The 27,102-nt window shown below is 29.5% G+C and overlaps 1 protein-coding gene across 2 annotated transcripts; it reads left to right on the forward strand.

Annotated features, from left to right (window-relative positions):
- The first annotated feature begins 718 nt into the window (after positions 1-718).
- Positions 719-25,461, forward strand: LOC134831289 (protein decapentaplegic). 2 transcript variants are annotated; one of them, XM_063844986.1, is made up of 3 exons: positions 719-761; positions 21,438-22,244; positions 24,383-25,461. In XM_063844986.1, exons 2-3 carry the CDS (start codon positions 21,461-21,463, stop codon positions 25,267-25,269), a joined length of 1,671 nt encoding a protein of 556 aa, XP_063701056.1. In that variant the 5' UTR covers positions 719-761; positions 21,438-21,460; the 3' UTR covers positions 25,270-25,461. The 2 variants fall into 2 exon arrangements, with proteins under 2 accessions (XP_063701056.1, XP_063701055.1); XM_063844985.1 differs by lacking the exon at positions 719-761 and adding an exon at positions 15,784-15,903.
- Positions 25,462-27,102: the final 1,641 nt, after the last annotated feature.

Raw genomic sequence — 27,102 nt, forward strand, 5'->3', positions numbered from 1 at the left:
AAATATCACACACGCAAAAAGAAAAAAAATAATATTAAAGAGTGGTGGATACAAGTGTGCCACTTGACTTGAGAGATAATAAAATACAACAACAACAAAAAAAACTTGATAATCGTTTTGTATATCGCGTCGTCAAAGTCGTCGTATAAGAAGAGTGTGTTTAATATATAATCGAAAGCTGTATCAAAGCAATAAGAAAGGTGCGTTCCAATATACTCTACAACATTAATAATAAAAAAAAATAACAACGTGGTGTGCAAGGTGTAACAAGTTTTATTATTTTTTATCCATCATCATCATCATCTCGATATAAAATAAGATATTTGCGCAGAAAGGTTTTCCTTTCTATTTGTAACTTTACCTAAATCTTGAAACTTTCTTTCTAAAATTATTTATCTTTTCTTTTTTTCAGATACAAAACAAGGATCAATAAAAATATTACAAGGTGCTCCAAGTAAATTTATCTAATGAAAGAAAATAATTAATAAAGTTTAAAATAGTTGAAAAAGTGGTAATGACCAGACAAAAGTTGTTATTTTATATAAAAAGCTCCACAAAAATTGATTATTACAAATATAAGTTTTTGCTAACGAGGCGAAAAATACATCAAAAATACAGTGTTTAATTGAAAAAGTTACTAAAGCAACTTTTAAAGTTTTGATAAAAAATATTAAGTTATCAGTCAATTAAAGTGCTGAGAAAAATTTCATCGAAAAAGGATCAAAGAACGAAATTCAACATTTTCGTAACTACATCAGAAGGTAAGGAAATCAGAATTTTCTATTTTATTAAATGTTTGATGAGATAAAAAAAAATGAAAATCGTTATTCCATTTATTTATATTGAAAAATGTTTTAAGAATTCATCTCACATACATAAATTACATAAAAGAATTTATTATGTGCAAGAATATCATTCATTGATTCGAGTGTTTAGTACATGAGCAAGGTGAAAATACACTGTGAATGATTTTTGTGACGAAATGTTGATGATTTGAGTTGTACTATAAGATTTCATGATGCAAATTTATAATTTTGACATATACAAAAAGAGTTTTCATGAAAAAAAGTTGTAAAAGTATTTCCAACTTTTCCTGTTTCTTGTCCAGTTAATTAGAATTATTATTAGATTATTTTTCTTACTTATCTGTTCTTACTTATGAGTTTACGATCTATCTATTAAATATGGTAACCATAGGGTAATTACCAAAAAAATATGTACAACCTTTTAAACTCCTAGAGGCATTCTTAAATTTTACGGGAACATCCTAATGATATACTGGCTGTTAAATGCGATCATTGAGCAATGTTTGAAATAGTTTGTAGTAGTAGATAATATGTCGTAAATATTTTGATGAAAATTTCAAGTCTAACGTTATGTTGCTGGTTTCTGTAATGAATTTATTTGCTATTGCCATGCAAGTTTTATTCTAAAAGCCATTAATTTGCTTCGAACTTGAACGTCTTTGAACAGGACGGCTCTGGCGAAGGTTTTTTTCTAAAAGATATTTGGCAGCTCTTTCAAAATCAATATTTGGCAATCTAAAATGACAAAGAAAAGTATCAAATGCCTTTTTCAGGTCTATGAAATATAGTATTAAGAACTTTATCCAAATGGATTTATAGAAGAAAACTTAACAATCTGAAACAGCTCAGGTCTCAACGGTATTTATTAAGCCTATGACAATTTAAGTTCCATGAGGTTCAAGTATCAACCCTTTTCATCTAAAGGAATGATTCTAAAATAAATCAAAATATGTTAAAGTTCTTGTATAATTTAGAAAAATAACTATCAAAGCTTTACATTAATTTCGTTCACAAAACAACTTACCCTGTAATATATTCTGCGACGAAGCGAGTCAAGTAAAAAATCTCTCCAAGTGAATTACATTTGATCATTTTGCGCCTCAGGCTTTACTTTCCTTGTATGGTGCAAAGGTGCGCAAAAGAATTCCATCATAATAAAATATAAATAAATAAATGAGAATATGTGTTTAATTGATGAAACTGTAACTGTTTTCATTTAGAATTCTACTTGCATCGTAAACGACGCACGACAAATTGATTTTTTTCCTTCGCGCACACATAATAATAATAATTTACAAGACAAGTACAGGATTGTTGTAATTATATTCGAAACATCTGAACAAGATTTTTCTTTCTTTTATTTCTTCTCTGCTGTTTGCAGCTTGATTGATAAACTGCAAGCTGCTGCTGTTGCTGCTGCGTTCTTGAATATTAATGATCAACAGGAAATTGATGACAACTTTTTGTCCGCACACTTTTCGAATTGTTTCACATTTTAAACGATGTATTGGAATTGGAAATGACTTCTGCGTAATTGACGTTTCTAAGAACTTGGACGACTTCGACGATCAAAATTTCTAATAACATCGTTTACTCAGTTTTTTTTTTGTCAAAACACAGAAATACAGAAGAGAAGAATTTATGAAACCGGTTCAAGTTTCGTATCAGCAACAACGAGTAAGAGCGATATGAGTTGTGCCACTATCACTCTACTCTACTATCTCTCCGTGTGTGTGTGTGTGTGTGTGTGTGCACATATCAGTTTCAGCTCGCTTGTCGTAAATATTTTATTAAACAACTTTTTATAATAAGACGGGCACACTATTAAAAATCTCGAACAACTTTTTTTGCTCTTTCATGTCATGCTTGCAAATGCTTGTCTGGCTCGTCGATCCCCTAATCAAACAAAAGTGATCAGACATCTAATTTTGGATCGAACTGCCATGAACTTCATCATCATCATCATCATCGACGATATCAAAAAATTGAACGCAAATATTAAGAAGTAGCGAGAAAAAAAACCTGAACTGGTTCCTTTTTTGTGATGTGTCGCTGTCGTGGCATGGCGTCTCGCGAAAAAGTCATAATTTGCGCCGTATCTGTTAGAACGCCACTCTTTATGGGTATGGCACGTGTACTTTCTAGCGCCATGCCATTTTCGGCGTAATGTACATTCTTGTGCGTCGCAAGTGAACAACATGCACATCGAGAACCTTTTATGGCATGGCGTTTCAATTAGAGATTCATATCATGCAGACAACAACTGACTGATAAGGCAAGAAGAGAGTTCTTCATCGCAGGTTCGTAACCACATTTATGTTAATCTCAATCGAAACTCGTTTCACATTTCTTTTTTTTTGTCATTTTTTTTCATACATTCAATTAAATAATTCCGTTACTACGAGCTGTAAAGAAACGAAAAATGACAAAAACAAAAAATCAAGAGATAAATCAAATTCAAATAGACATTGGTCCCTCGACACGTCGTCGATTCAATTCGACACGCAGCATTAGCATTGGTATTTTTGGAAAGCGACACATTCGATGGAATTTACTCTAGTATGCAAACAAAACGGAACATTTTATGCAGTTGTGGTTGTTCGTTGCATTCCTTCCTTCTTCTTTTTCTTCATCTGCACCGTAAGATGCATCGAGAGCATCAACGATGATTCATTTATTTTCGAATCTTGTTCCGAAGAACATGGATTTCCCGTAACTTTTTTTTTGAAGAACAATAACATCCATTCATGGATGTTGTGTGCGAAAATAAGTAAATTTCCGGTTTTCTTAGAGAAACGAAAAAAAAAGAAACAAAAGAAAAAAGGGGGAAAAAGTTCTAATAAACAAACATTGAATGGTCGAAAGTAGTGAATGGAGACGAACAAAAGGATGTAGAAAAGTGCAACACCTTCTTCATCTTCTGTTTCGTTCTCTCTCTCTCTGCATCTCCCAGTTGTCTGTTATTACAATTTATTATCTTTACAATAATAATAATAAAAATCTTTGTAGCAACAACTTATTTATTTACAAGATGTGGAAAGATGAAGAGGAAGATGTGAATGTACGCAAGCACGTCTCTTAGGTAAGAAATTTGTGCAACATTATGACTTGCTGGTTTTGTTTTTCGCTTTAATGGCAGATGGATACATTGAAGTGTGTTTTGAAAGGCTTTGCAAATTTTAACTTGAACTCTTTTTAGGTTAAATTCAAGTTAAATTGGAATTATAAGAAAACTTTAGAATTTTTAAAAGGATCAGAAACACACAAAACGAACCTTTTTGCTATTCTGAAATATATTGAAAAATTTCTTGATGATAACAAGTATGGGTCTGTTGCACAAAGTGCATGAGTTGGAGCTGATCTGTTGCACATATTATCAAGAAAAGGAAAAAAGCACGCATTTTGAACATAAAAATACACAAAAAAGTCTAAAATGGTTAGAAGACATTTTGGCTGCTAGATGTTTTATAAAACCCTCTCAATGCACGGTCTTACTAACCCTCTGAACAAAAAAGAAATGGACTGAATTTTGAATTTTTTTAAAAAAAAAAGATGAATTGAGGTTTTTCAAATTAAATTACTTTAGATTTTGGGATATACTTGTGAATATATTCAATTAGAATGTCGATGTTTTTGAGCAACTTCAACCTTGATATGCACTGCGATTATAAGTTTTACTCAAATTCAAAGATGAAAAATCCAAAGTTCAAACACCGAAAGGTTCGTTTTTTCACTGAAAACTCCATACAAAATATCATATTTCTTATTTTGACCAAAACTCAAAGTGAGCTTCCGAATTTTTATATGAAATTTTCTCGCTTTTCAACGGTGCATCAAAATTTTGAGATTTTTACAAACATTTCTGGAAGTTCTGAGGAAATTCTTAAAATTTTGAAAATTCGACATTTTTGACCATAACTCTTGGATGACAGGTAAAAATTTAAAACCCATTCCTTTATTCAATTAGAATGCGGCGTTTACTTCCAACGATACCATTTAGGCTGGAACATTCTTTTTGATGAAAAACGTAATTGGAGTAAAGTGTTTAATAATTTGCAATATGAGGAAAATTTAAAAATGCTATATTTTATCAACTACTTGAACTCTTTTTAAGCTTTAAATCAACAAAGAAAAACAATTAAAGCTTACCTGATAAATTTTCACGAAATTTCACTCCAGATAGTCTCGTTTCACGTCGCTCCGATGTCATTCACTGAACAACTTGATTTTTGTTTAACTATCATAAAATCACGTTAATCGACAAAAGTTAACCACAACAACAACAACGAGGCTCGATAATCACTTAAAAGGAAAGGAAAAGAAATGTGTGTGCATATGAAATAAACGGCCTAAAGAATATCGCATCAGACAACACACTCTTCAAAGCAAATATGTACTTTTTGAGTAATGTGGGTTGTGTGGTAGTAGTATCCAATCCAACGCATACACACGTCAAGCAATTTAATTTCACATACTTTTTATATAATTTAACATACACACGACCGAGCAACGAACAAAAAAAAAGAGATGTTTAACAGATTAAACAGAAGCTACTTAAGCAAGTATTTTATTTTTTATTTACTTTTTTATTTTATTTCAATTTCGAGACCGACAACGAGCTTCTGTGTTTATTTACATGCACTTCTACTACGCTCACAGGGGAGAGATAATCTAAAGATTTTGTTGTATTTAAATATATGTAGAAGTATAATTTGATACCTTGTCTTAATGTCTTACAATCGCAATTCAATTGCAAAATAACTGCGATGTGTTTTGTATCTCTCGTGCATTGATTAAGCATTTGCTTGTTGTTTTTGTATTTAAAACAAAAATAATTTTATTATTATAGTTCTGATGGCATCGAATGCAGCTACTGGTCTTCAGTTGTGGAATTTTTCCTCTGTTACCTCATTGATCTTCCATTGATGTGATGCGAACGACGTAGAAACGAGTTTTAATTAATTTTTAGCTAATTTATTCTTTTATTTTTATAAATCTTTAATTCAATAGAAATCATTTGAAAACAAAAATTCTTCAAATTTTTAACTTTTTTGATCAATTTTCTTTGAAATTTTTTTTATAAAAATATTTTTTTAAATTTTGATAAAAATCGCACTTTTTCTATCGATATTTTTCAAATAATTGACGTCACGAGAAGAATGTTGTCGAACAGGTTCCCAATGCATGCCGCGCTTATGACATTTGTAGGTGCTCGCACACTCGAGATTATTATTGTGGTTGTGTAAAACACAGTTTTATTATAATTATCAACATCATCTAAAATCACTCTAAAATAGTTCAGTTCATATCTTAGTCTCACGTGTCCCAAAAAAATCGTGTTTAAAATAAATTTTATTTATTTTTTCAATTATTTGGTTGAAAAAAATCAAACAACTTAACAATGTTTGCGTTAAATGTTAGAAAAAATTCAATTTCGATGCGATAAGAAACCCTTTTTTCGAACATGTAAGAGATTCTTATCGACACTAAATCGTCCTTCATGCATTCGACGCTGCGGTGGTAAGAGCAGAATTGAAACAAGATACTAATTAACTCTAACCTTCACCACAGCAGCAACAACAACTGAACACAGACATATGAAAAAAAAAACATTAACATAAACAACACTTCTGTCCAACACTTTATAATTAAAGAAGAAGAAGTTGTATACGGAGATAAACGCAGACAAAACACAAAAATCACATTTTTCTAACAAGTTACAAGTTTCAGAAATGACAATTTTAACACCATCGTACAAACACAAAATTAAATGTTTCGTCAGAAAAAAGGGTTAATGGGATTGAAACATTTTATTTGGTGCCTTGTGGTCTGCGATGATGCGAACGATGCGATGCGACGGTGGTTGTTTGCGTGAAGAATATTACCAAGGAAATGTTTTCAAGTGTTTAAGGAGTGTGTACTTGAAATTTTTGATCGTTCATTGATTTTTGAACCTTATCCAAAGCTTGACTGTTGCTTGAAGCTTTTGAAATTTTTGATTTGCCTTCAATTTTTTTAGAGAAACAAGAGTTTTTAATTGTAAAATTGTTAAAAATAGTTATAAATTTATTGAATTAATGTATATTTTTAGAAGCAAATACTTTTAATTAAACTATTTTAATAATTTTTAATTAATTTCATTAAAATTATTTTCGATATCTAACTAAATTTTTTAAAATTTTCAAGTGATTAATTACTCAAAAAAAAAAAAATATTTAAATTTTTTTCTTATGGTTAATTCTTCGAAAATCAAAATTTTTTAAAATAATTTTTCAACAAACTTTTCAAAATTTCAATTTAAATTATTTTCCAATTTTCACAAATTTGCTTCAAAATCTTTTAAATATTTTTATTTTTGATTTCAATTCAATATTTTCGATCAAACTATGTGAAAAATTAAAAAAAAAATTGAGAAAAAGTAATTATTCTGTATAACTGTATAAAAGCTTGAGCTTGAATTAATCCAAAAATTTAACAAAATTTTGAATATTTCATTTTTTTTTAATTTTTAAAAATAAATTTAATTTTAATTTTGAATATTTTTTATCGAAAAATACAGAAATTCAAAATAATTTCAAATAAAATTTTAAAATATGAAAAGAAAAATAATACATTAGTTTTTATTAATTTTTATGAAATTTTAATGAAATTAATTTAAAATAAATTTAACTAAATTTAAATTAAAATTGAATAAAAGTTATATAAAATTTAAAATTAAATTAAATTCAAATTAAATTAATTAAATTATTTTAAATTATTAAGAAATTTAATTAATTTTTTATCGACTTTTTGAAAATTTTAAATCGATAAAAAAAATTAGTTTGACTTCAGAAACTTATTTAAGAATTTTATATTGATATTTTTATTAGAATAGAAATTTTTTCAAGATTTCTAAAACTGCCCAAAAATGTTTTAAAATTAAAATTTATATGATTTAAGGACTTTTGTTCAAAAAAATTCAAAACTTAAAAACTTACCAAAATTTTTGTATGAAAAAGTTTTTAACTAGCAAAAATCCTTGTTACTCATCTGTTGCCTCGTTGTCTTGACTGTTTTAATTTATGCAGTTTAGCAACTCTGGAATGCTCATTCGCTGCACGTCGTTGTCCACAGCAAAAAAAAGAAGATCATCATATAAATAAATAAATAAATATATTAATGAAAGGAAATAAAGCGAGAGAGAAAGAGAGAGATTGTAAAAGAATGAAAATTGTTTATCAGGTAAAATAATATAATAATAATAAAAAAAAGCGAGATACAAGAACAGTGCTTGTGCAAAAATAACATCAGATAATATGCAACTTCTGCTATGCCAAGCTATGTCATGCCACCACCAGCATAAAACTAGTTAAAAGACACAACAAGACGATCGACGAAAAAAAAAGACATTTAAACGGAGAGAATGTTTGTATCTCTTGTAGGTAGAGGAGCGTATATTTGATTTAATCGCTCGTGTGTACAAGATTCAAGACATGTTAAGATTTTTTGTTGTTGTAAATTTTTTTTATATTCGTCTTCGTTTTTTTTTTTTTGCTAAAACTCTATAAAACAGGCAAAGTAACTGGTCTGTTGGTCGGTAATAATAATAATAATAAATACAAGTTCCCTGAAGAAATATTTCAACGACAAAACTCTAGCTAGCAGAAAACTGTTTCATTCACATTTCCAGCAAAGAAGAGTAGCGAACAAATATTTGTTTCTCTCCTCTTCTCTATGTTTGTTTGTTGCTGCGATGATGATGATGATGATGTGCAGATTCGAGCCACTTTTTCACATCGCTGTTGTCGTAATAATATAGTAATAATAACATATCGATGCGAAAAAAATATTTGTGTAACATAACAGTCTTCGTTCAGTCTAGAAGAGACAGGAATTTTTTTGCTCTTGCTTTTTTTTCGTATTTAACGTTGTTTGGTCAATAGAAATAATAATAATAATAATATAAAAATAATAAAAAAAAGGTTGATGAACTAGTAAAAAAAGCAAAGGAATAAATTTTATAGACAGAAGATGACACCAATAATAAAAATGCTAAACTAGACACTAATCTCAGTTCATCGGACACTTTAACGACTCTCATCTCTTTCATCTTTCAAATGTCTGAGGCTCAAGTTCATCCCAAAACTCGAAGCTGACGTAATTTCAGAAGAAACGGAAATTTGGGTCAAGAATCTTCAACACAAAATATTCGGTCATCATCAAAGTTGTTTTGTTTTCTCGTTGTTTAAATTCAAATAGTGACATTGAACTTCGAGATTCAATTTTTAATGAACACAAAGGAACATGAAAAAAAAAACAATTAGATCCATTCAATCCCGAAGTTTGCTAAATATTTTGAAACCAAATCTTGATTTATGAGGCGACGACGGCGACGTACAAAGAGAGAAATTTAAAATTGATTTTGTGCTTTTGAAAATTGAGACACAAATCATCGAGTGAACGGTGAACGACATGGTAAGTATCAAATAGTACATAAATATTATCGCAAAAAGTGTAATGTGAGTTAATTGAATTGTTTTTTAACGATGATGATTTGCCATTGTCGTGCCGCCATCGTTCGCCAATGAGTCCTTAATGAGAGTTGAGTTCCGAGACGAGACTATTTCCGAAAAAAAAACAACAAAAAACATAATATAGACATCATTTTGTCGATTATAAACCGATTTACTTGAGCAACATATAGAGAAAAAAAAGGAAAACACAAAAAAAAACATATCGATTCACAATCATCAAAAATTCCTTTTGCCTCTTTATAATGCACCGTATAAAATGCACTTATGCACACAAAAGACCACACAATTGGATATCATGCTGTGTTTTCAAGTGGCCTCTTTTCATCTTTATAATTTACTGAACTCTAATCCTGACTTTTTTTGTTCTCCTTTCTTGTGTGCTTTCTTTCTTTATTTCATATTTTTTTGCTGATCTGATACTCTTTTTAACTAATTTTAACTTTTTTTTTGTTTTATCTCGTTCCTTTTTTATTTCTGTGTAACACACCGAGAGACCAAAGCACCGAGAGTTAGATAGACAAAAAAGTTGAAGAAATTAATTATTAGGTTGAAGAATGCATCGACGGGAGAGAAAAAGACACAAAAATCGAGATGATAGATGACTTTTTGGGGCAATTTATGGGACGACAACGTGAAACTGCTAAGCGCCACCTGTCTTTGTTTTCGGGCCACATGCTTCTTCTTCCTTTTGACTGAAGAACGAAAATATTTATTGTTTGATAATAATTATTTTCTTTTTTATTTTTTAGCAGCTTTATTTGGGGTTTATTCAAGCTATTTAGTTCGTCCTGCTGTTCTTCTCGAATGTGGAAGTGAAAAAAATGTTAAACAAACGGAAAACGAGAGAACTGTTAATGTTATTATTTATTCGGGAATTTATGACGATCAAACATATCATAAAGTTAGCTGTTGTTTGGGAGAGCAAGTGACCCGTGTTAGTATAAATTTGTGATAAAAAATTTTTATTGTGATTCGCTGCGGTGTCAGGTCACAAGTACGAGAAAAGAACTAGTTGAAAAAATTTAAAAGCTCTTCCCATGTGCAACTTTTGAATAAGCCAAGATTCAAAAGCTGAACATGAGAGAACTTCTAATGATGATTGACTTAAAGTGTTAAAAAAAAGTAATACATGTTTGCTAAAAATGTAATTGATAATAAAAAAATCATTTTTGTAGAATATTTACAAAAGTCTTCACATCAAACTGGCATTTTTATCTAAACTTAACTCTGGAGCAAAAACAAAAATGAACAAAACAATTTAGGTATAATGAAGAGGAACAAAAAAGTCTGAGCTGAAGAAAAAAAGCAAAGAGCTGTTTGTCAGTTCTGCCATACTACTTCTACCCTTTCTGCAATGGAAACAAGACTCAGTACTGGTAATGGAAGAAAAAAACAGAGAAACTGCATGGTACCTACTCTAATTGTAAATATTTGTTAAAAGTTCTTATCAACACTTTCCAGCAGACCACAGCTACTATAAAACATAACTTATTTATAACTAGACTTATGTAAAAGTAGTCTTAATCCAAACCAGATGAAATCCAAAACCAGGGAAAAATATTCATATTTGAGAAAGAAAAATTAAGATAAAAGCTTACAGAATTTATTGGAATGAATTTAACTTTAACTTTTCCAATATTTATTCCAAAAAAGATGTTTTTTTCAAAACAGCTTGCTCTAAATATTTTTATAATTTGAAATGATCATCCATAAAATTCCAAGTTAACAAAAAAATCAAAATTACACCTTACACCCTTGCGAATTCCGATCTTGATCCACTTAATTCAAACAAAAGTAACAAAAGGATCCTTTTTTACTTCATAACAATAATGACAATGTAATAAAACATGTTTGAACACAACACACTCGAAAAATCGAAACTTTTAACAAGCCGAATCCAATGCTATTGTAACAACTAATCATAAATAAGGCAAGTGAATAAATATATCCACATGGTCCCTTAAAGAAGAATGATACGAACTTTTTTTTTATTGAGGAAGCACGTGGTTTCAATTAATTCAAACGAGAAAAGAAAAGATCAACAGCTGTCGAACTTTTTTTTATTATAAAATATTTTTTAATCAAAACTCTTGATTTTTTTTTCGTGACTCTGCTGTGAATGAAGTCATTCACATAATATTTTTTTTGTGTGTGCGATTTTTTTAAAATATTTTTTGATATCACAAAAATTTCAATGAATGAAAAAATCCAGAAAAATATTTGCTTTTATCATTGATTTGAGAGTCATAAATAAGTATTAAAATAATAAAAATAAAAAACTTGAAAACAAACAGCCACTCGTGAATTGAAAAATATTTGAAGGTCGCAAATCACGACGATGACTCTTGACTTCAACAGACAGTAAGTCACCACAACAAATTGCGATCTTTTCGTCTTGTCGCGCTTGTGTCATCTTCTCTCTGCTCTGCCATACGCATACATTGTTGCTGAACTCTCAAGATTTATTCGTTTCTTGCGATATAAAGAAGAATTTTTGTGTCGAGATAAGACACACGACGATTGAGGAACCAAAAAAAAAATTTTTTTTTTCGGTTTGAATAAATTTAAGGCGAGAGTCATTTGTTTGGATTACCGTTCCACACAAATAAATGGCTTTAATTTATGAGAATAAAATTCAAATTTTTGTCAATCAGTCATTTCATGTTTCGTGGTGTCTTGATGTCTACTACTACAGAACTCTCGTGAAATTAGCTTCGGAGCTTTGCTCTCGCTGAGGAATTCGCTCGAATATCACACACTAAAAATATGATAATTTATGAAAGGCATGTCGCTCGTCGATAAATGCACGAGATCAGTCGTTTAGCCACTTTTCTTGCGTTCGACATTTTTCCATGTAATAACGCACAGGTGTTCAATGTTCATCATCATCATTAAATGCTCTCTTCGCTCTTTGTGTTTCTGTTCTGATGCATTCCGTTTATTTTTATTAATTTTGTGTTTGTTCACAAAAAAAAAACATACAACATTCAAGTGATCGTGCGCGCATAAAATTAAACATAAAAAAGGCAGCAGCAGCAGCAACGAGCGAGCGAGGAAGAGATAAATATACTAATGTAACAACTATGTGTTCCGAATAAAGAGTATAAAAAGGTAAAGTAAGTAATAATATAATAATAATAATAAGTAAGAGGGAAAAAATTCCATCGTGTGTTCTGTGTTAGTTTGCAGCAGCATGTAATATTTTAATTAATTCATTCTCAGTTTTATATAACATTAACAAACATTTTTCTTTTCTTTTGAGAAAAAACTAAAACAAAATGATATTTATTTATTTATGTTTTTTTATTCGCTTCCACACAAGCAGCTTGGAACATAAACACCGTGAAAACAGAACAAGCAAATGTTCTGCTCAGTTTCTCTTCTGATATATTTTTTCTGTTGTGTTGCTGCTCTGCTTTGCTGGTTCTTACCATGCATTTTTGAAGTGAATATTTTGATTGTTTAACTTTTTTTTTCGGTTAACAATCGAGGAATTTTAAGCTTAGATGGAGAAGAAGAAATTGAGACCGTCCGGCGCAACATTGTCGTAAAAATTGTAAATTAACATCATAAAAGTAGCAATTAAAATGTGTGTTTGCTGCATTTTTATGATATTTTTATTTATTTATTCATTCAAAAATATGTTAAAAAGTACAAAAAAGGGATCAGATCAACGAGGGAACATTAACCTACGTGTGTGTTTATCTTGTTTTCGTGTTTGACTTAATTATTTGTTTGTTTGTTAGTTTAGTAGATAGTTGTAATAAAATCACCGGTAATTTGGATGAACATTTGTCGTGAATGTGCTTCGATGCATTTAACGGTCTTGTTAACGTCATATGGTTTGTGAAGTGCATGGAATTTGGAAGGTATTTAGAATTATGACATAAATTTATGATGATTAATAATTTTTTTTCGTTTAATTAAATTTTATGTTAAAATTTGTTTGAAATATTTTTAAAAGTTCTTAAGAAGCTTTTTTATTAAATAATTAATTTTAATTTTTGAAAGAATTTTTTTTGTTGGTAAATGACAAAAAGTATTAAAATTTTTAATAATTTTTTTAATTATAGGTCAAAAAATGTCAAAGATTTTTTTAAAGAATTTTATTATAAAAATATTTTTAATTTTTTTTTATACAAAAATCTGTAAGATTTTAAACTTTTAGTAATTTTTTTTAAATTTAAATTTTTTTATTACGCAAAAAAGTCATATTAAAAATTAAAATAATTTTTTTTTCTTTAAAATTTCTTCTAAATTTCGTTTAAATTAGAAAAAATTTAATAGGCTTAAAAATTCAGTTTAAATTTATTTTTTAATAGTTTTTTTAAAGTTAAAAATCATGAAAAAAAAAAACAAATCAAAATTGATTTTAATGAATGATTTCCGAATAATTTCATATTATGTTTTATTAAAGTGTTTCATCATAATTTTTTGAACTAAAACATGTTACTAAAGTTTGCAAAATATAAAAATTTCTAAGATAAGATGAATTCGATTGAAAATTGATCAATGCTGAAGAAAAAAAATAAATTTAAACTGAATTTTTAAGCCTAACAATTTTTTTTAATTTTTTTTTTAAAGAAAAAAAATTATTTTAATTTTTAATATGACTTTTTTGCGTAATAAAAAAATTTAAAAATAAAAAAAATTACTAAAAGTTTAAAATCTTACAGATTTTTGTAAAAAAAAAAATATATTTTTGATAATTTTGAAAAATGTTAGTAAAATCGATGACAATTCCTTCAAAAAAAGGTTGACTAATAATGCACCACTGACGATATCTTTAAAAAAAATCTCATCTTTTCTCTCCCGAACCTTGAATGAGTAATCTTATGAACCTTAGTAGCAAATCGTTTCAACCACTCAAGAACATCAGAAATGGCAGTTTCATCTAAAAAAAAAATAATAAATAGTTCGCTAGCCCTTCCTTCCTTCACTTTTTGTTCGTTCATTACTGTCTGCTCAAGAACAAAAAATAACGACATTAAACTCCTTGTACGTGCAGCAGAAAAAGTATGTTTATAAAAAGATCACGTAAAAAATTCAAAATGATTCTTCTTTTTCTTGCGATATTAAGAGAGCAATATAAAAATATTGAAGCACACAAAAAAAAATGTTGAAAGAATGGGAATAAAAAATCTCTGTTGATCGTGATTGGTTCTATCGTCGACGTCGTTTTTTCTTCTCATATTCTCCAAATCCAGTACAAAAGAACAATAAATGCATGCTATATGGAAGGGAATATGTTGTAGAGATGTGGAGAGAATGAAAGAAGATTATGTTCTTTATTTGGTTCTTTTTTTACAGTATTTAATGCAACGCACGCACGGAGAATGATTTTATTGGATTAAGTGATGAATAAAAGGTCCATCCTTTTTAATTTTATTTTTTGTTGATTTTTTATGATGGATTTTTATTTGATTTTAATGTATTTGTGCTCAAAAGTTCACCGATCAAGGTTAATTCAGGTCAATTTTCTACTTCCGTATTTTTCCATAGAAATTCTTTCCTTTTCCCTGACAACAAAAAAAGATCAAAAAATTGACCTGAACCTTTTTAAAAAATTATTTCATTCATATTCGAACCAAAAAAGCTTCAAACGATCATAAGATGAAGCTTTTTTGTCGCATCTTGGAAACTTTAAAAAAAAATCAAAAATTTTTTTTCCATGAAATGTAGATCTCGATCCACTCTTTTAACATTATTCAGATGAAAATTGCGTAAAATATCGGAAAATTGTCGAAAAATTAAGATTTTCATCACCAATGAGACGAATCAGACTGAAAAAGCGCTTTCTGATTACTTTTGCACCCTTTTCCTCCAAGCAGTTTTGTAAGCCAATCGTAAGCAGTTTTGAAAGCAGATTGACAGCAGTTTTTTAAGTCAAGGAGGAGTCAGGTAGAAAACTTGTTAGTGTTAGTGCGTCGTACGAGCATCTATAGAGAAAAAAGCCGGGTTACTTGCTTTTGGGTCCCAGTATTATTCTTAGTTTACCTAAAGACGTTCGATGCGATAGACAGCGTCCATTTTATAACAGAAAAATTTTCAATTAATTTTTTATTTCTTTTATTTGTGTGTTTGATTTAACAAATAAAAAAATATTGGTGAACAATAGAAATATTTAATTACATAAAAATTGGAGAAATATTGAGCAAAGCGACTCGGAAGAGGAAGGAACTCCTTCTGAAAAAAAAAATAAAAAAAAATATTTAATTTAATTAAATTAAATCGAGTGCCTTTAAAAAACAAAAAGGAAAAAAATTCTAAAAATAAAAAAAAAATATTTTTAATAAAAAATAATTAAAGTGTGCCGACGATGGATATTTTTTACAAAAATTTAATAAAAATATTAAAATACGAAAAATTATATAAAATTAAAAAAATAAACAAAAGCGTGATTCCATAAAAAAAATAAAATAAAAAAATTTTAAAACAAAAAAAAATAAACTACGAGGGATATAATTAAACTATAAGGATTACGAAACCCTCCAACTAAAAAAAAATTTCAACAAAAATTTTATCAATCAGGATCAAAATTGCTAACGGATTACAAAAATTTACCTCAAAATTCATTCATTTTGGTAAGTTCCTGAAAAAATTATTATTTATTTTTTTTTCAAGATCGGGGAATTTTTTTTCCCGCACACTAATCAACTACGAACTTTGGACCTTTCATTTATTTATCAGTTTGTTTATTTAACGAACAATCGTTTTTGTGAAAGATAAACAATTTTTTGTTTTGCGGGAATTTTTACCTTCGTTTCTCGTAAACTCGATCAATTAAAAAATATCTCAGAGAAATTATTTTTAAAATTCGGTTAAAACAACAAAAAAAAATTTTGTTTTTGATGAATGAGGAATTTTTGACGAAGGTCCCGTTGAAGAGAAATATTTTTGAGGTGATCAATTTTATTCGATCGACGGCTGCGATCGAATTAAAAAAATTATTTTGATGACTTACTTGACACATCATCATCTGTTAGTGGTTGCTGGTTACTTTGTTGAGGAAAAAGTTGGCAATTCGCAGTTGGAAACGCATCCAAGTCCATGCAAGAGCTGCCCACATGCCAATCCAAAGGATGGCAAAGAGGTTCAAACGAATTTCAGGAAATTGCATTTTTTGTAATTTTTTGCTTAAAATGAAGTGAATTTCGTGAGAGACATGGAAATACTGACAAAAAACGACAATTTCGGGTTCAATTTTTAATGGAATAGAAACACTTGTGCAAACAATTTTTTTTTCGTTGAATCTACGTGAGAGCGGAAGATATTTCACAATTGAGAATCAATATGACCTAGAGAGAAACTGTCAAAAAAAAAAAAAAATTAACCCATTATCACCTCAGGACAGAAATTCCATAATTCACGTTCACGTGTTCCTGACATGAAGCGACATTCTTCGCTACAGGCTGTTTGAAATTTACATAAAAATTCACATTTCCATGCAAATAACAGGTGTCCAATTACTTTGATAGTCGTTTCAACTTTGTGTGTCACTTGTTGCGCGAGAAAAATATTCCAACAACAACTCCAGGAAGTCTAGCGAATCTGCACGAAAAGTCATCGCTTCACATCTCGCATATACTACGGCTAAGATAATGCTGCCAATGTGTCTGCCTCAATTTCCAATACCTACTTGCAACATAAAATCCAGTTTTTGCCAGTGCGATCCACGTTTCTTGCTTGCTTGGTAATTACTTGTGGGTCGGTTGAAAAAATCTCGAATGATTTTTATTTGAAATTTGTTAAACAAAACTTAAATTGGGAGCTGAAAAAAAAAATTTAGGACTTTAAATTTTCTAAAAATAATTAATTTTTAATTAAAACTCAATTTTTTAACAATTTAAAATTTTTTAATATATTTTTTTTATCCAAAAAATAATTTAAAAAAATTAAAAAACAATTTTTTTCTTAAAAACTGAATTTTCAGCTCTTTCAAACTTAGCCCTAACTTTAGTTTTTTCCATTAAATTTTAATTTTTTAAAATTTTAATTTATTTTTGACTAAAAACTACACAAAATAACGTTAAAACTGACAAAAAATCTCTTACCTTTAACTTTTCATCCAACCACGAACGATATCACTCATAAAGGCAATTTTTCTCATGATAAATATAAATTTTAATGTTGTCAAGGAAACCAACTCTGCTCTTAAAACAACAACAACTATTTCTCATATTCAATCAGTATTTTTTGTAATAAACAATATTATTAAGTATTTTTTTTATAACTGAAAAAAACTACTCTCGTGTAACTTAGCTTAGCTCTAAAGCTAGTAAGAGCTCGAATCTAAGGGAAAAGAGACACATAACATGATTTATCGATACTTGTCCCGCATATCATTTGCATAATATAATGTTGTTTATTATTTTGTGTGTGCCTGACGTCGATCTACCTCATTTCATTCCATCCATGAGCTAGATGAGAATCTGATAAACTCGACCAAAATCTGTGCCTGTGTGAAACTCTCGAAAATGTCATTTTTTTAGGCGCCATATTATTTCGCAAATAATAATAAAAAATGGAATAAAACAACAAATAAACTGCATGCAAACGCAGAAATGAAAGGGAATTAATTGCATGCAGTTGCATTTTGTTTATCTCACTTGCAGCAAAAAAAAAATACAACACGTAAATAATAAATACGAGAGAGCAAAATTAAAATAAACAAAATACGTAATTTATGCATTTTATGATTGACATATCATGCAATTTCTTGATAATTCCAACAGTAGCTGCCAAACGAGGCACAGCTGCTGCGATTTATTAAGATCAAGACTTGTTGATTTGTAATTCATTTGCATGACAAAAATATTCTCTTGTGACACGATCGAGTGTCGGGCAAGAAGTTTCCAAGTTGCGCGCGCCCCTCTTAGCAACTTGACGGCGGCAGCGGCTCATTACAATCCAATTAGAGAGTGCAGATTTACAACGTTAGATAAAAAAACGTGCGTATGAAATTTGTTCTCTTACCTGCGGGCTCACCATCGCACACACTATTATCAAGCGAGGCAAGCAGACACGACATTCATCAAGTACTTGACACTTTTTAACACGATTTTTTATCAAGATATCTCCTCCGTCTTCGCTGTGTTGACTCTTTTATGGCGATGTGATGATGTTTGCTCTTAATGTAGGCAAATATGATGCTAAAATAAAACATAAAAGTGTCTTATTAATAAAAATTATAAAAAAAATAAATGAAGAGGACGGAGAGAGAGAGAGAAATAATATTCATAAAACAAAAAAGTAAGGTTTTTATGATGATGATTTCTTGTAAGATATCGCCCGGTTTGTACTTACTGTTTTGCCCGAGAAGGACTGGAATGGGGAGAAAATCGTCGTTAACTGAAGGTGTTGAGAGAAAAAGTTGGATTTTTTGACCTAAAATGAGAAATTTCTTACAAAAATTGTCAAATAAGATAATTTTATGAGTTTTTAGCTGAAAAAAGGATTCATCATTTGAATTAATTTTTTTACAAAATTTTCATCAAATTTTAATTTTTTAAATCAAAAAAAAAAAAAAAAAAAATATTGAAAAATTTAAATTTTTTATCAAAAAACAAAAATATTTTTTTTTATTAAAAAATTTAAATTTTTAATTTTAACATTTTTTTTTACTTTTTTTTAAGTTTAAAATATTTTTTTAATAATTGAAAAAATTAACAAACAAATTTTTTTAATTTTTAATTAATTTTTCATCAGAATTGAACGAAAAACCATTAAAATAGTTGAAAAAATTATTTTTTATTTAAATTAAAATTAAAACAAATTTAAAAAAAATTCAAAATAATTTGTTTGTTAATTTTTTTTTTAGTTAATTTTGATTTTTTTTGTTTCAATTCAATTTTAGGTAAATATTTTAAACTTTTTTGCAAAAAAAAAAAATGTACTGAAATTTCTTCTTTAAAAACCAAAACTTTAAAATGTAAATTTTTTAACATTAATTAATTTTTTTTTATCGAAAAAAGTCATTTTTTAAACTTTTCCTTCACAAATTTTTTCCAAATTTGCGTTCGATTTTAATTTTTCTCCTCTAATTTCATAAAAACTCAATATTTTTCGTCACTGACAGACACACAAACTATCCAAATCCCATCTCTCATCACTTGTCAACAATTAAAGTTTTCATTCATTCCACTTTGTGTGTTGCGTTGAGAGAGGAACCGACACACTATGGCAAACAAACACACGTTGAGAGTGCAAATTTGTTTCTTTATGTCTTATGTTTTTAACCTGAATTACTGGCGCCAGAAGACCTATGTTTGTCTTTGGATTTACAATATTTTTCTACTGTTTCACAGAATATTTACGATTTACGGTAATTCCAGAAAATTTATTTCATAAAAAAACTCCCGAAAGTGAGAATAATAAAATTTCATTGATTGACAATCCTTTGAAAAAAAAAATTATAAAGACACTCGAATGACGCTAAAATTTTGCTCATCATGCCATAATTATCACTCTTCTTCTAAAGCGAAAAAAAAATCAAATGTTAATTGCACGAAGAATTTCGAGTTCATCATAGAAGAGCTAAGAAAATTAGCAAGTAATCAAATTCAAATTAAGATCCGGGTATTGTTTTATTTTTATTTCATTTGATGGCGCGCGAATTCTATGTTTTAGCACATTTTCCCGGATACAAAGTCGACATTAATTGCGTTTCAAAATTTTTTGAAAGTGTGTTTCTTTTCAAAACGTTTCGAGACTTTGTAGGTCAGTTCCTTGAAAAACTTTTGTGTTTACATTAGATTTTCGCAGTTTCTAAATTTTAAATGAAAATAATGATGAAGTAAATAAAAGTACGTGTTGAAACGTTTGACCTCTACTCGAAAATGGGTTGTCAGACAATAGTTTCCAACAAAAAGTGAGCGAGTGTGAAAGAAATTCATTCTGGATTTATTAAAATCGATTCCAAAGTGATTCATAAAGTGCCTACCTTCATTCAATTTTTCCTTTTTTGATAAATTTTTAGAAAAAAAAACGTAGAAGAGTGAAAGAGACGCATGCTACTCATAAAACTCTGTTATTTTGTACAATTTTTAATCTTTATCCTTTAAAACAATAGCTTTAAGGTACAAAGTAATAAATTGCCAGGCCAGTAATATGCCTCCTTATGTTAAAGACTTGTAAAAATAAATAAAATAACAAAAAATTGTTGTAAAAACACCTGACTATGCCAGGACCTTTTTCTCCCATTGTTTTGTTTCAAGTGGGTTTAAAGGCACGCACACATTCTCACACTGCCTGCACTGCACTTGTTGTTGTTGTTGTGCGTTTCTTGGTTGTGGTACCTTTTTCCTAGAGAGGATCAAGGAATTTTAATAAATAATGGGAACAAGTGCAAAACTTATCAGGTATTTTTTTTTGTCGAATTTCGGTTTCTCTCGTTTTTTTACTCGTTACGTAAAAAAAAATAGTTGTCCTAGATAATAATTAAATTTGTAGTGAAAAGACCCACGCACTTATTGAAAGTGTCATAAAACAACAATCATTTAATAATAAATAAATTAAGAGACACGAGTTTTGCAACAAAGAGACACAAATATTCAGTAGTTGTTAATGTGACGTGCGTGTGGGAGTTTGAAGTGTGAAAATGTCTGAATATGTTAATGCTCTTTGTTCCAATTGTTTGTAAAAAAAATAAATCATTTTCAGCGAATTTTTGCCATTTCTGAAAGTTTTTAATTTTTTTCTTTAAAAATTTGTTTAAAAATTTTTTAAAATATTAATTTGAATCACATCACTCGATTTCATCAAAAAAAATATGGTATGAGATTTTTCGTGTAAATTATGCCTAAAATAATCGAAAAACCCAAAATTTAAAATTCTGAGATGAGCTTTTAAGATTTTAGACATTTTTTAGTGGATTTGAGGTTTTCAAGTACCTCTTTGGCATACCTATAAACACTGAAGCTCACTCCAGTATTTTGAATTTAGGCTTTTTCGATTACTTTAGGCCTAACTAACACAAAACCACCAAAAAATCTCATGCCATATTTTTTTTCGATGAAATGATGAATTCGGGTGATGTAAAATTTTAAATTTTTTTTGTCATCACTCGAAAAAAAAAATTTTATGATTATTAATAATTTTTCTCTTTTTTTCGTTGCAGGGTTACACAGACAAAATAAGAAAATGCGCGCGTGGCTTTTGGTCCTCGCGGTGCTGGCAACATTTCACAAAGTAACAGAAGTTGCTAGCACCGAACAAGTGTCGTCGTCATCATCACACCAAACAACAAAAAGCGAACATCTCACAGATTCCTATTCATCATCCATAACATCCACAGCAGCGTCACTAGATAGAAGTAGAAGAAATACATTTATAATTGATAGCAGCATTAGTAGTAATAGTAATAATAATATAAATAGAGATAGTAGTGATATAATAACAAATAATAGCCACACAACAAATAATGATAGTAATACTAGAATAATAAGTGAACAAAAGTCCACAACTAGTGAACACAACCAATCAACACGAGAATCTACTACAACAAACACGCCGACGACGACAACGACAAATAATAGTGAAAATAGTGTAAATAGTAACTTAAAAAGTAATAATAATAATAATAATGAAGAAGAAAACGACGATGATAACGAAGTAGATATCGATGACTACGAAGAAATGGAAGCCGACGACGAAGAAGAAGAAGAAGACACAGAAACAGAGCAACGACAAAGGCCAAGTGCTGAGCAACTAGTCGAAATTGAAAAGAATCTCCTGTCATTGTTCGGGTTCAGTAAGCGACCAAAAATTGATAGATCCAAAATTGTGATTCCCGATGCCATGCGACAACTATACCAACAAATTACCGGGCACAATTTAGATGCTGAATTAAATTTACCAAAGCGTGGAGCGAATGGCGATCTTCATCTCAAAAATGCAAACACCGTGAGGAGCTTTACACACGAAGGTACGTTACTTTTATTTCTTCTTTTTTAATCTCTGCTGGACATTTATTTACTTTTTATCGAGATCAATTTTTAAAGGCCGATACAACAAACATTTTCGATTTTTACTGAACCTTTAAAACTTTTTTTATTAATAATTTAAAAGTACAGTTTTCTATAAAATTTCTATAATATTTTGCATAATTTTTCACTAAAAACATGATAAATAAAATAAATAAATTTTAAACTTATTTAAAGGAAATTTTCCTTTCTTAATTCAAATTAAGTTAAAAGAGTTATTAAACTTTCTAAAAAATTAAAGAAATCGAAAACATTTTTAATTTTCATTGTGGCCTAACTCAAAAAAAAAAGATATCTGGAAAATATTACAAAATTATTAGAAACGCGTTGTTTATTTTCGTTATATCGATTGTCGAATGTTTACTTATTTTCCATGATGTAAACACAACACTAAACAGAGACACGTAACAGATGAAAATTGCGCAAAACTTTAACATTGCAACGACCTATATATACGCTTTATTTAGAGACAAATGTCGTTAAAAGTGATTCATATCACAAAGAATCCAATAAATTAATTATTATTCATGTTGATTTAGTCACAAAATATTTTTTTTTTCAAAAAGTCGAAGATATCAATTAGTTGAGAGAAAAAGATGACGAATAAATTTGCGAGTTGTAAAATAAAAAAAAAATAAATTTATGCCACGTGTTTTTGAACACCTAAAAAGTAGCTTGTTGTCAATTGAAATTTCACACCTTACTTAATTTCCTCAATCAGTATTTGCATTCGGTATATTATTATTTGACATTTAAGTCGAAGAAATATTTGTTTTACATTATCATTTATTTAAAAAAAAATACAAGACAAAAAAAAATATTTAACGCGCGGTTCATCTTTTTCCATCAACTAAATCGTGCGGCTATTTTATATATACTTTTTTTTTCTTTACATATATTTATTTATTTATACGCGGCATACTTTGCAGACATTATGTCTCGGACGATAAGTTATTTATTTATTATAAGTATTATTTTTTCTGTATTTTTTCGTGTTGTTGTTGTTGTTGTTGTTGCTGCTGCTGAAGTTGTATATGGCATGGAATTCCATAACCGATAATGTGATGATACAAATGCGCGGATAGCGGATTTGTTATAAATAATGTATGTTATCATCCTCGTACTCGCAGCGATGATGCAGGCCATTTATGGAGATTTTTTTCAAAAATAAAAAAAAACTTTAATCTTATTATTTATGGTTGTGTTTATTTTTAGCTCTACTCTATGTGAGTGATATGAGAAAAGAGTTTTGTTTTTTTTTTGTGGGAAGCTTAATTATTTAAATTTATTAATAAGTGTGAGTCACGCGTCAGTTATGTAGTATCTTCACATATCGGTTATGGAAAATTTTTGTTCGGTGATGGATTAGATTTTGAAGCTCTTCATTCACGTTACCAAAAACACTTTTGTTAAAAAAAATTAAAAGAGTTAGAGTACTTACCTGAGTGATTCATTCCCTCGAAGTTTCACACAATTTTATTAATGTCATAATTAAATATATTCACGTTCATATTTTTTTATTGTTGATTTTTGCTTGAAACTCGTTTTCAAGAGATTTTTGTCCAAGGTTTAGATAGGAAAGGCGCTCAAAGGGCTTTCAAAAGCTAAAAATGAGGAAAAAAATGTGAGCAGGAAATTAAAGTCGAGTGAGAATTTACAACGAATTACAAATCTAATGACTTTATTTATGACAAAACGCGCTGCGTTAAATTTTTATCAAAACCGATATATTTTATTGTCGAGTTTTATGTTTTATTCTAACGTACTTTGGTTGGAAATATAATAAAATAACGCTAATAATGTCACATTAAATTATACACGAATAAAATCATTAAGCACTTACTTGTATTTTATTGTCGTCCATTTGAACAAAGAGCTTAGTTAGACAGATTGTAGTCGCGTAATTGTGTGCAATCAGCAATAAACAACATTTGAATGTATTTTATTGTGATCATAAATCCCCTCGTGTATCAAGGTAAATGTGTGGGCGGATCAGGTGTTCTTTCTCTTCTATGCCAGCATTGAAGTCTCTTTCATCCGTGTGAATTTTTGCTAATAAAATTTTTTTTTCTCTTTTCAGAAAGTGAAATAGACAATCGATTCAAGAATCATCATCGATTTCGTTTGTATTTCAACGTATCTTCGATCCCAAAATCGGATAAATTACGCGTGGCGGAACTGACGTTGCATCGGAATGCCTACACAAGCGAGGCAGATCGCGATTTGCGACACCAAGTTCTCGTCTACGACATTGTTCGGCCCGGCATCCGTGGGAAACGTGAGCCCATCTTGCTGCTCATCAACTCCAAATCCGTCAAAATCAGCGGCAATGGCACGCTGCAAATCGACATCACATCCGCGGTCGAGCGATGGCTCAAAGTCCCCAAACACAATCACGGCATCCTGGTGCACGTTACATCATCGCACGAGGATGGCAGTTCCGTGCCCGAGCACAAACACATCCGACTGCGACGCAGCATCGACGACGAAACGCACGAGCAATGGCATCACAAGCAACCCCTCTTGATGGCGTATTCGGATGATGCGCGACACCAAAAGAGGCCGGCACGCGATGCGACGCACGAAAAGGGCACGCAACCAAATAGGAATCGCCGTACGCCAGGCGGGCGACGGAGAAAACCCTCGATGCGAAATTCGTGTCAACGATGGCCGTTGTACGTGGATTTCGCGGATGTCGGTTGGAGCGATTGGATTGTCGCGCCGCCCGGCTACGAGGCGTACTATTGCGCCGGCGAATGCCAATTTCCGATTGCGGATCACTTGAATACGACAAATCACGCGATCGTGCAGACGCTCGTCAACTCAATTAGTCCTAGTTTAGTGCCAAAAGCGTGTTGCGTGCCGACGCATCTCTCGTCCATCTGCATGCTGTATCTCGACGACAGCAATAAAGTTGTGCTAAAAAATTATCAGGATATGACAGTGGTGGGATGCGGTTGTCGATAGAACACGGCACTTTTTGTATTATATTGAACACTTATACATTTTTTTTATCGAAGAGACTTTAAAATACTCCAAGAGATATTTTTTATCAATTTAATTTTTTTTTTTGTAATAATTAAATATTTAACTAACAGCGCGGCGAGCACAAGCACGCCAATTTCTTACCCAACAGTCCGGCCGGGCCGAATTATTTTGTACAGCTCTACTTTTTGTCTACTCCTAGATTAATGAAACTCTTCTGTAGCAAGTAACTATTGTAAAAAAAAATTTCCAACAAAAAAAAAGTATCGTATAAAAAAAGGAGAAATTGTATTTAATTTTAAACAAAACGTACTCTAACTCGTTCGTTTGAGGTCTTTGAACTATTTTTTGTCTTCTTCAGTAATCACGAGACCTCTCGGCAACAGTTAATCATCGTTTTCATGAACCAGTGTAATTTAAACAAACGACAAAAACAGCTGACGACATGCGAGAAAATTATTCAGGCGCGCGTTATAACAATCCAAAATGAAAAATATCAAACGAACAAAAGAAATATCGAACACACAAAAATATTATTTCATAGTAATATATATTATTTTAAGTGTATAATGTGATCTGTGCCAATTGATTGTTATTATTATTATTGTTAGATCTAAGTTTTGCTAGTTTTTAACTTTTATTTAAAAATAATAATAAAAAAATATGAAAAGATTATTTTTTATTTCTTTCAATTAATTTCTCCATTCGCCCAGTGTGTCAATTTTTTTCAGTGTAAATAACTTTTCGAGGCTTTTATTGTACCTACCTATAAAAAAGAGCAATTATAAAAAGTAAGTTTTTAAAAATAATGAAAAATAAAAAAATTGTAATGATTTTTTTTTGTGTAGAATAAATGTTAAGAGAAAAAAGTATTTATTTATAATGATGATGATAAAAAAAACGAAAGAAAAATAAAATATAAGAATGTTTTTATGATTAATTGTGCATTGAAATTCTTTTATTGATTGTTCTTGCGTTTAAAATGGCTGACATTGAGGAAGGTTGTTCCATTATTATTGGTGGGAAAGATTTGTATTATTTCTTTTTTTTGTTGATCATGAAGGTAAGTAAGAATTAAAATGAATAGAAAAGTATTAAGAGGTTACTATGAGAAAATGGTTTCCTATTGAAATTTTTTAGATTTTAAAAGAAAATATTAATGAAAAGGTAAGAAAATTTTTAGTTTGTTTTAAAATTAAAATTAAAATTTCAAAAATGAGTTCAAAATATTTTGATCTTAAAAAAAAATTATTTTTTAAAATTTATTTTTTTTTCTTAAAAAAAATAATAAGGAGCATTGAATGAAATTTTAATTCAAAATTTTTAAAATTTAGAATAAAAAATTAAATTTTACTAAAAAATTTTTTTTCTATTAAAATAAATGAAAATCAGCCTATTTTGCTAAAAAAAATATATAAAAATTAATGCCTTTAAAAAAATATTAAAAATTACAAAATTACCTGAATTCAACCAATTTCGTTAAAAATTGCTTAAAAATTTGGAAAATGCCTTAAGATACAATTTTTTACCTTTTTTTTATCCTAACAAGTCTTAACAAGATTAACATCGCCATTCCATTTACTGCTAAAGGACATTTCAACCGTGTTCAAAATTCTTTTCGCAGCTATAAAAAGTCAATAAGTAGCATTTAGGCCACCCATTAAGCTCCTTATTATGCGCACCTACTTAATAATTTATATTTTTTGTCATTTTTTTATTATGAAGATTTTTTTATTCTTCCTCTCTTTCACGAGTCGCAGCGTATTGTTTCGCGCATGATTCTGTTGTTACTTTTGAACAAAATCTCCTCGCATC

The sequence above is a fragment of the Culicoides brevitarsis genome, chromosome 2 (genome assembly GCF_036172545.1).
Source record: "Culicoides brevitarsis isolate CSIRO-B50_1 chromosome 2, AGI_CSIRO_Cbre_v1, whole genome shotgun sequence".
Taxonomy (NCBI): Eukaryota; Metazoa; Arthropoda; class Insecta; order Diptera; family Ceratopogonidae; genus Culicoides; species Culicoides brevitarsis.